The sequence below is a fragment of the Galeopterus variegatus genome, unplaced genomic scaffold (genome assembly GCF_000696425.1).
Source record: "Galeopterus variegatus unplaced genomic scaffold, G_variegatus-3.0.2 Scaffold2072, whole genome shotgun sequence".
Lineage (NCBI taxonomy): Eukaryota > Metazoa > Chordata > Mammalia > Dermoptera > Cynocephalidae > Galeopterus > Galeopterus variegatus.
This window is the reverse complement of record NW_007728183.1, coordinates 241,189-251,148: the sequence shown is the minus strand read 5'-3', so window position 1 is coordinate 251,148 and position 9,960 is coordinate 241,189. Positions and strand designations below refer to the sequence as shown.

The window sequence follows — 9,960 nt, the reverse complement described above, 5'->3', positions numbered from 1 at the left end:
GAAACAAAGAGCAAGTTGTGCAAAGTAATGCTGCAACCTCCGCTATGCACACAAGTCACCGATTCTTGCTGGACTCTGTTGTTACTGACAGACTGGGGACTCTGCAGAAAGTCTGTGGGCAGTGAGCTACAAGAAAAGGAAATCCTCTGACTTTAGTACCCTCCTTCTGTTGTAAACAGAGGTCAACGATCAAGAAGTTGAGACAGAAAAAGGGTCCATATATCTGTAGGCATAATGGAAATCATATGCATGAGAAAAACAAGTTCAACTTTTATTTGTTTTCATTGTTTACCCTCCTTTGCCTGACCCCGATCACCAAAAGATGTGCAGTGTGTGGCGCTCCAGGTCTGTGCAGGGCCATATAAAGTGTCTCAGTTAATTTTTTTGTCTTTTGTTTTCATGTTTGTACTTCAGACATTCTAGAAGTGCTTAGGTGATACATTTACCCATCAATTTGCATTGCTGGCTCAAATTCTGAAGTGAACAACTCCTTGTATAATGGAGGAAAATGAAGTCGCACAATGTCTGGATATATTGCTTTAAATGCCATTAGCTTTTCTGTATGTCGTCCACATAAGGCTCTTAATGTAGACACCTTGCATATTAACTGTAAGTGGAAGAAAGGACATGAGAAGGCATGAGAATCAAAGACCGGGGAATCTGGATGATCTTTACAACATTGTCTATAATGATGAAATACATTTAAAGCAACTGAAACAGTCCGTAATAGAGAATTGGTAAAGATAAATGATGATACTGTCATATCCTAAAGTGCCAGGTATACATTCAATATGATTTTGTTTTGATGAATAATTTAATAACCCAAAGTGATGTTCATAAGCAAAAGTTGGCAAAGCTTCTCAGTGGCAGAGTTGAGCTGAGAACCCAAGGCTCTCACCTCCTCCTATTCCAAGATGCTTTCTGCTCTACCATACAGAACCCTGCCCCCTGCCACTGTGGAACAGGAAGAGGCCTGGTGATAGAGAAGAGGGCGAGGGGGCAGTTGAGGGTAGTGAGGGCCCTGCACCTAGAGATGACTGCATTCCCTACACATTTTATGCGGAGCTAGTACTAGTTAACTCCAATGACAACAAATTTCTTCTCGATAAGGAGTTTTGCCTATAACAAAGCAATCCTGGGTCTGAGGAAAAGAACACAGTCAGGCCTGGATGGAAGTCCCAGCATTGACCATTTGCATGATTTGCAGAAATGCTTTTGAATACTAATGTACTATACATAGGCAAAATACTTACTATTTCAACCCAGAATATCCTCTCTAGGAAACATTTTCACTAGATCTTGTCCATGTGTTAGGCACTCTCTATAATAAAAGAACCTAATGGTACCCTTGTATTTGGGTAGGAAGACGGAGAGGAGGGTGAATGAAGCTCTGGAGGGCTCTTCTCTCTCCCATTTCCCATTCCTGCCCCAGGCAATCACTTCACAGGTGCAAAGTAAACTAAACAGCAGTTAACCCCCAATTTCCCTTTTCTGACCTAGCTATCAGGAGAAAAGAAAACAAAAACAAACAAGAAAACAAAACCAAAAACCTTTCAAATCATCCTCTCACACAATACAACACATAAAATAATCAAGAAAGAATTGGGCTTATTTTTTCTAAGACCAAATACACACTACTAGCACTAACACTGAGGGATATTAGCTTATTTTAGATTGACATCCTAATTACATTTTTATTGTGAAAGATAATAATTAGCAAAAATGAAATCTTATGCTTTGAAAACGGTAAAAATGAGAAATTTGATGAAGAAAATAAAAAAGTCATTCACTGTTAATTACTAATGAATTTAATGGAAATAGCACTAATATTAGAATATATGGTTATGCTGATTAACTCTTTTAGTCCTTTATAACTTCCTCCTTCTAAATTCAAAGATTATTTTTCTAATTTATATCAATGTAGAACATTAACTCTGCTTTATGCTCAACTTTGATGGAATAGAAGGAGCATTTTCAGGATGTATTAAAGCTTAAAAAACTTTTTTTTCTACACTTGCCATAATATTGCAAGACACTTTGTAATTAATGATAATAAATAGAATTTAACCTGGATAATGAGTTTTGGCCCCAAAGAATTTTTTAAAATGGAGCTTGCTTTCTTTTTAATAGCCTGTTGCTGACTGATCCTTTTGGGGACTGGTCATATGGGTTCCAAGGGCCGCTGGCAGCATGATCTATGCCTGGAGATAATTCAGGCCATGCCAACTGGAGACCTTTGGCTCTCACCTTTGTTAGTATTCCATCTTCTCGGTGATTCTTCTGTAGGACATGCTGAAGAGCTAGCTGAATTTTCTGTTGCAGTTTTTCAATTTTTACTTTTTCCTGCAGCCACGAGCGATCTAGACATTAAAAATGATATTTTTTAGTATTCTTAGAACATGGTGTCAGAACACCCCATTCCTCCTGATTCTTAGATAGAGATTATTACACCACAATGCATATTTAGAGACTCACAGGCCAGTTTCACTGCTCTTTCAAAATTCGCTCCTAAAGGGGTAGAATGGTGATCTATGAGAGTTATAAAACAGGATGTTAAATCTTTCCATTCTTACTGATACTTAAAGGAAGTGAGAATTCTCCTCTTCTGAAAGATAACCATTTAAATATAAGGTCATACTTGTACAAATGCAAATCAAACTACCCATGGCCCCTCAATCCTTTCTAATAATTACATGTATTTCTGAGTGAAGTATTTATATCCATCCTACTAGTCTTTTTGGAAAATATGAATATTGCCTTATAATCAAGGGCAACTAAAATTGTCAATAGAATTCAAGATGACTTAAAGGTTAATTTAGAAGAAAGTTTTTACGTGTAATAATTCTAAATGGAAGATACCAAATTTGAAAAAGTGATTATCCCTAAGAGGCAGTACTGGTTGAAAACATAGATTAAATTCAGAGAAACTTATGTATGACATCCAAATGGATTTTTTTTTAAAAAGTAGGATGTCTTGAAAACCATGTTATCTTGGAGACTTGTGCTGAGAAGAGCAACTGTACTCTACTATAGCATTTCTCTTGGTATCAGGAGGTTAATTCTGGTTTTATTCAGTTCTCATTTCTTAAATGATTTAACATTTTATCTGAAAGGATGAGGTCTCCTTAAAAGAGAGAGAGAGAGTGTGTGTAAGGATATTATTTGAAAAACTTAAAATTAGATTTAATAAAGGTGGCATCCCCTCTTGGTAACCCCCCATATATTCTATAGCCATTAAATGTTATGCACCTTGTAAAAATTCTTTACCTGGACAATTTTAGAACCATTTTATTTTTATGTGGTTATCTTACCTGCTGACATCAGTACAAATGCAGAAAATAATGCAATTTCATCTTCAGTTAGGTGCATAGAACATAAACTCTTTCCAAATTCAAACACAAAGCTAATAAAGTCTTCACAACCTGCCAAAATTAAAATACAGACAGTGTAGGATTTTGGTTATCATCTTAGGAGAAAAATATGGAAGAAAGTGAAGAGGGATCTAGTGGTTGAAGATCAGAGGGGACAGTAATAACATTTATACAGATTAATAGCTTGAAATCTTAAGAAAAAAATCTATTTAGCCAACCATCATCACCACCACCATCATTCAAATGAAAGTGAACTTTTGTAGTGTGATTACTATGTCAAGTCCTGCTCTGCGAGATTTCTTTGAGTTTCCTCTTATTTCACAACAGTCCCATGAGGGAGGTATTATTATTATCATCCCCTTTTTAGAGGTGAGGAAACTGAGACTTGGAGAGAAAAGTAGTATACTGAGGTCACACAGGTAGGAAGTACAGCCTGAGATTCAATGCCAGGGTGCCTGACGGCAGAGTCCAGACTTTTAACCAATAGAGTCTAACAGCTACAATCTAAGTAAAATGTCAAATTCATTGCTTTCAACTCTCTTTTACCTAAAACACCCTTAAAAATATTTAACAAACGACACATTCTGGGGTGAAACTATCACAATTATTTATCGAACTGAAAACATAGAATGTAAAAGTCTCCTAAAATAATAATCCAGTCTCCAAAAGACTGGTTAAGTTTGGTGTCTATTCTTTTAGATTTGCATATTATGTACATATATTTAAATGGCAATGGGCTATACTACACTAAACTATATAAAACTTCTGTCATGTAACTTTTTAAAAAAAAAATCACTTTAGGGCTGGCCCGGTGGCGCACTGGATAGTGCGCCGCTTGGGACGCGCAGCGGCGCTCCCATCCAAGGGTTTGGATCCCACATATGGACCGGTTCCTGCTCACTGGCTGAGCGGGGTGCGGGAGCAACACCGAGGGTTGCAATCCCGTTGCCGGTCCCCGGTCCGGTACGGGGGCAACACTGAGGGTTGCGATCTGTTGCCGGACACGGAAAAAAGACAAAAGACAAAAAAAAAAAAAAAAAAATCACTTTATAACATATCCTCGATACCTTCCCATTCTTTGTAATGACTATATTCCACTTTATTTAAATTACAGAAATCCAAAATAATTTATTTATAAAATATATGTTATAGTTTCACCTAGCTATACTTTATTTCTTTGATATTTGCATTTCATTCTCATTTATGGTTATTGTTGGAGAGGTATGGGAGGACAGACTTTTTGCTCTTTGCTTGATTTTATGTATCAAATCACATCCTCTAAGTTATCTGAATATATATCCCCTGCAAATCTATTTTCTTACAATCTGGAAGGGAACTAGAAGGACATGTAATATAAATCCTTTTGATTACCAGCTAGATAAAATGAAACTTTAGATCATTACATGTAATATAGACAAAAAGCATTTGAGCTGTGTGACTTCTACAGTGACTAACTATAAAATAAAATAGGTATAAGATCCTTTAATTTTTGTTCCCAAGTAACCAGTTTCCACTTTGTCCAATCAAAGCTTTCGCCCAACCCACATCTTTTCCTGTATCCCTGATTTAAAGATAAGGTACCGTGAGATTCCCTTACCTAAGGATTTGAAGACGTCAGGGCTAGCATACTTCCCATCAAAGTACACGGTGTTGTTCTGAGAGTCAAAGGCACGGCACATTCTGATAAACACCACCTCTAGAGAACCTAAGCAGAGGCAGAATGGTTTGGGTCATTCGATGTTAGATCATTTGTAAGGTGCTAACGTAGAGATCTCTTTCGGAGACAGCACAGTGGGTGTTGTGTGCGGGTTGGCTAGTGGGCTCTCAGTCATGTCTGCTATCTGCCCAAAAGGCAGGGTTTGCTACTGTCTTTAAAGATTATTACGCTGAAGCTAAGGCCTGTTAAACTGAACCAAGGATTGATTTATAAATTACTTCCTTGGCATTCTTCTAGTTTGCAACGTAGAGTCTCAAAGTTTCTAGGAAAATACTTACTCATATTTATTAAAACAATCAATCAAAAACAGGGATCTCTCTCTGCGTTCTACAACCTTCTTCAAAACAACTCATCCATAAACTCCAGAGGACTTGGAGTGTAGAAACAAAACTCAGGAGATGGTAAAATTTGGAAATGCAGGTATCCTTCAAATTAATCTTTTCACTCAGAATAGACACAAAATAGGGGAAAGGTTTCCTGAACATAGCTCAAAAGCCTTTAAAAAGAATTCAGTTTCTGCTAAGAAAAACCTGAGCTATTTTCACTGGAGAAAAACTGTTCCTGACACCTTCCTTACCAAGCATTTCTTTAATAAGCGGGTGAAATCAGGTTAAGAAGAGATCTCAAAATGCACTTGCAAAGCACATACCTGCTTTGAGAAGCACAATTTGATCGTTTTGACACAGTTCCATAAATCCATCAATGCGTTTGGCAAACTCCACCACATACTGTATAGCTTCTGTAATTTTGATGGCACACAACTGCCACATCACCTCGCGCTGCTGTTAAAGGGGGAAACACATGAACACACATGGTTACCCGATATCCATGACACAACTGCTTTGACTGTTCCTATTTTGTAAAATTCTTCTTTGGAAATAGATTAAAAAAGCCCAGATGATTAAAAAATAAACAGTTGCCCAGTTATTTGGGTTATAACAATCACTTTCACATCCTTTCTCAACTCCTCCAATTCCTCTCTCTGACATTTTTGGTGGCAAAGGGACTAAAAAGCCCAGATGATTAAAAAATAAACAGTTGCCCAGTTATTTGGGTTATAACAATCGCTTTCACATCCTTTCTCAACTCCTCCAATTCCTCTCTCTGACATTTTTGGTGGCAAAGGGACGGGGAAACATGTTAGGAACACTTGGAGCAGAGCTGAAAAGAAGAGTCAGGGAAGCAATACACGGCACAGATTCAGCCCAGGGCCCCAGAGAGAAGCAACGTAGGGTCTCCTTTTAAGCAATTATTTTACCTTGGAAAATTTACCACTACTTTACTGGGGGAAGGGAAGAAAAGAGGAGTCGATTAAATTTATTGTGCACCTACTATGAGCTAGGTGCTTTATGACACCCTTGTCTTATTTCATTTTCATAAGAACATTTTCTATTGTCTAGAATTGGACACTAAAGCTCACAGAGGTTTCACAGCTGATGGGTGTAGGAGCTGGTATTCAAATCCAAGCATCTCTGCCTCTGAAATCCCATTTTATACACTTGTTGCTTCTCACTGCTTTCTTGCTTCTCCTTCATAGCTGTGGCTGCTGGCATTACCAGCTACCTCAAAGGCAAAGTGAGGTGTTGCTATTCCTAACCTGTTCTGTTAACTTCCTTTTATATATGCACTTTCCAGTTCAGTTTCAGGGTGACCTGGATCTGTTGTGTTGCTCACTTGTTTCCCCCAATATAATGGGGTGGAAGAAACCGTGAATTAGGAGCCAGGAGTCAGGGTCTGGTCCTGATGTTTTCACTCTCCAGCCATATACCAAGGGATATTAGTTTCTTCATACGTAAAATGAAAGGGAGGATTAGTCTAGATAATCTCCATGGTCCTTATGAAGCCTAAATTTCTACAGTTATTGGAAGAAAGCACAGCATTTTTTTTGACCAAAGGTAGAATGGGTAATCAAAAGTTCCCACTCCCCAGCTTGCCCTTCCATTTTAGTGGCTTATTGGTCAGGGTGTTTTGTAAAAAAGATCAGTAGCAGCACTATTTGTCAGCCTCATATTGCTAAGTTCAGACTGGAGTTATGACCATAGCTTCCAAACCTTGTTTTTGTACACACTCTCTAAACTCCTGCACGTTAACCTCTGGAAATATGAGGCTGAGATTATTTTACATCAACTTTCAGACCTTAAAATCTTCCATTATGATACTGAGACAAATCCCAATTCACTCGGGCTTTTGGAAGCTGTTTAATCTAGTTCCCTGTTGACAAATGGAAGGAGATATGTGTACACTTATACAACACAATGGAACTTGTTTATTATCGCTGAAATTTTGCACACTGGCATCTCAGTAAGACAGCAAAGCTTCAAGAACCTGATTAGCTCTAGAAGAAAGATTTTTAGACAGAAATCTGGTATCTGATGAAAGATAGTCATTCTTTGGTCTGTTTGAACTCTTGACCAAATCTCCTGCACAATACCCTTCCCCATGTTGCCTCAATCCTAGGAAAAATTCCTCAGATTATACCTTGTTTTGGTAGTTTTCAATCTCTTCCTGCAGAAAGGTCTGCCACGTTATCTGCTGCAGCTCTTCTCTCAAGTATTGACAGGTTTCCAGATGTGATTTAGATATATTCTGTGCAAGGTGTTCTAAGGAGAAAACAAGAGATCACAAACATAAAAAGCCAAGTTCTTAGATAATCAGTGGTTCCCCTACTAAATACTTGCTTTTATAAGTAACAAGTACAATGCAACATGCTGATCCAGTTTTTATTATCTTTACATATTTAAACAGACAATTTGCAGCTACAGTTGCTTAAGGACAGGGATATATTCTGAGAAATGAATCATCAGGCGATTTTGTCATTGTGCAAACATCATAGAGTGTACTTACACAAACCTAGATGGGACAGCTACCACACACCCAGACTATATGGCATATGGCCTGTTGCTCTGACCACTGTCAAATATGTGTTCTATCGCTGACCGAAATGTAATTATGTAGTACATGACTATATTCTGTATTTGGGAACAGGAGGATGTAGGACAGGGACTTTGCAATGCCAACATTTCAAGACATGGCTTGGTGACTTCAAAGACTCTCATAACTTCGGCCTTTTTCTGTGCCTTTACACCAATGTCAGGAAACGAACAAATATTGACCTAGACAGATACGGGAAATGATTGACATGTCCTCTTCTTTGCATTTTTATAAAGACACATCTGCCATCTGTGAAGGATTACTCTTGAAAAACTAGGAAACAATAATCTTTTATGATGGAATTATGCATTTCTTTTGTTTTTCCTGCAAATAACAGAAAAAGCCTTACTGAGGGCCTACCATGTGACTATGTATAGCACAGTTGTTAAGAGATAGATTCTGGAGATAGACTGTCTACATCTGTATCTCAGCTCTGTTACTTAGTAATTGTGTGATCTTGGTATGTTACTTAACCTCTCTGTGCTTTGGTTTCCTCATTTGTAAAATGAGGAAAATACTATCTATTTCATAGGGTTGCTATGAGAATTAAATGAGTTGAGCACTTAAATAGGGAGAATTACATAGCATATGTTATGTAAACATTAGTTATTATTGTACTTCAGTGTCAGGGATTTGAAGATAATAAACAGATGCCAAAGAAGTTTTCTCTAGGAACTTATAATCTGGTGAACATGTACGGACACACTGAAAGGACAATTCAAAACATCAGATAAGAAAGTATAAAGTTAAATTATATCAGAAGATAAAGAACAAAATAATAGGTGCTACAAGGAAAGGGAGAGATTAATGTCTTAGGGGACGCTTCTTGGCAGAAGAGGAACATCTGCATTAGATCCTGAAGGATGGGTAGGATTGGAAAGAGAGGTCAGTGGTGTCCAGAGGTGGGCCAGTTCCACATAGGAGGGGTCAAGTATGGCATTTGCAGAGGCTGTGCAGATGTGATAAAGTGATAGTGTCGAAATAGAAATATAGGTAAATAAGAGTCCAAATCCTGAAGCCTCTTGAATGTTATGGATTGAGTTTGGACTTGATGTAACAGAAGGAATCAGCAGGATTCTCAAGTGGGAGCTGACATGTTGAAAACTGTATCTGGGGAAACAGAGCAAGCAGTTTTGTGTTCTATTTCTCTGTGGATTGGAGCACAGGGAGACTGAGGCAGGAGGTCTGATTAGAAGGCCGCTGGAATCTGGCTGTGAGAGACAAGAGCTTGCAGCAGGTTGGTAAAAACTGTTATTGAAGGGAAGGATGATTAAAGAAGTACTTTAAAAGAAGAACTGACAAGATTCTGTGAATATGAAACCATATTCATTCATAAAAAGACCATATTCATGACCATATTCAAAAAATGACCCCCTTCCAGGGTCCTGAATGTATAATAGGGCAATACATTTGAAAGAATGGTACTGAACGCAGACTTGGCAACACTAGTAAGAGTGTTCACTTATCTGGAAATTTGTTACTGCTTTTGACAAACAGAACCAAACTTATTTGTATGAAAATAGAGCAGGTTTGCCTAAATGGAGCTTGAAACTAGAATCTCCTTAGAGACATTGAAACATAATAAACCTTAACGACCCTACGTGGCAACACTCAGACACTAAAACAGCATAAATAAATAACATAAAAAATCATAAAAAACCGAAAAAATTTAAAGGAAGGAAAGAGACAGAAACAGAGAAAGAAGGAGAAGCCCTAAATTATGTCTTAGAGTCAATGACATTTGTGAAGAGGGGAGTAAAGACAAAAATAATGGAGAGTCAGAAATGAGAAAATAAATGTGGAAATAACGTAGTAAACTATCTCCTATAGACAAAGCTCTCACTATATAAGACCGTTTCTAGAACGTAAACCAATTTTCGCACATACGAAAAACCATAATGAAGGTGAAGGGTGTTCCCAGGGAAGCGGGGGGGGGGGGGT

General features: G+C 37.9%; 1 protein-coding gene across 1 annotated transcript in view; it reads right to left on the bottom strand.

Annotated features, from left to right (window-relative positions):
- Positions 1–246: 246 nt before the first annotated feature.
- The window catches only part of RORA (RAR-related orphan receptor A), a 31,819-nt gene continuing 22,105 nt past the window's right edge, over positions 247–9,960 (bottom strand). The window contains exons 4-9 of the mRNA XM_008580349.1: positions 7,567–7,688; positions 5,738–5,870; positions 4,969–5,076; positions 3,312–3,422; positions 2,248–2,360; positions 247–607 (exon numbers count right to left, since the gene is read on the bottom strand). Of these exons, the coding sequence (XP_008578571.1) occupies positions 443–607; positions 2,248–2,360; positions 3,312–3,422; positions 4,969–5,076; positions 5,738–5,870; positions 7,567–7,688 (752 nt within the window). The 3' untranslated portion in view covers positions 247–442. The remainder of the gene's footprint in view (positions 608–2,247; positions 2,361–3,311; positions 3,423–4,968; positions 5,077–5,737; positions 5,871–7,566; positions 7,689–9,960) is intronic.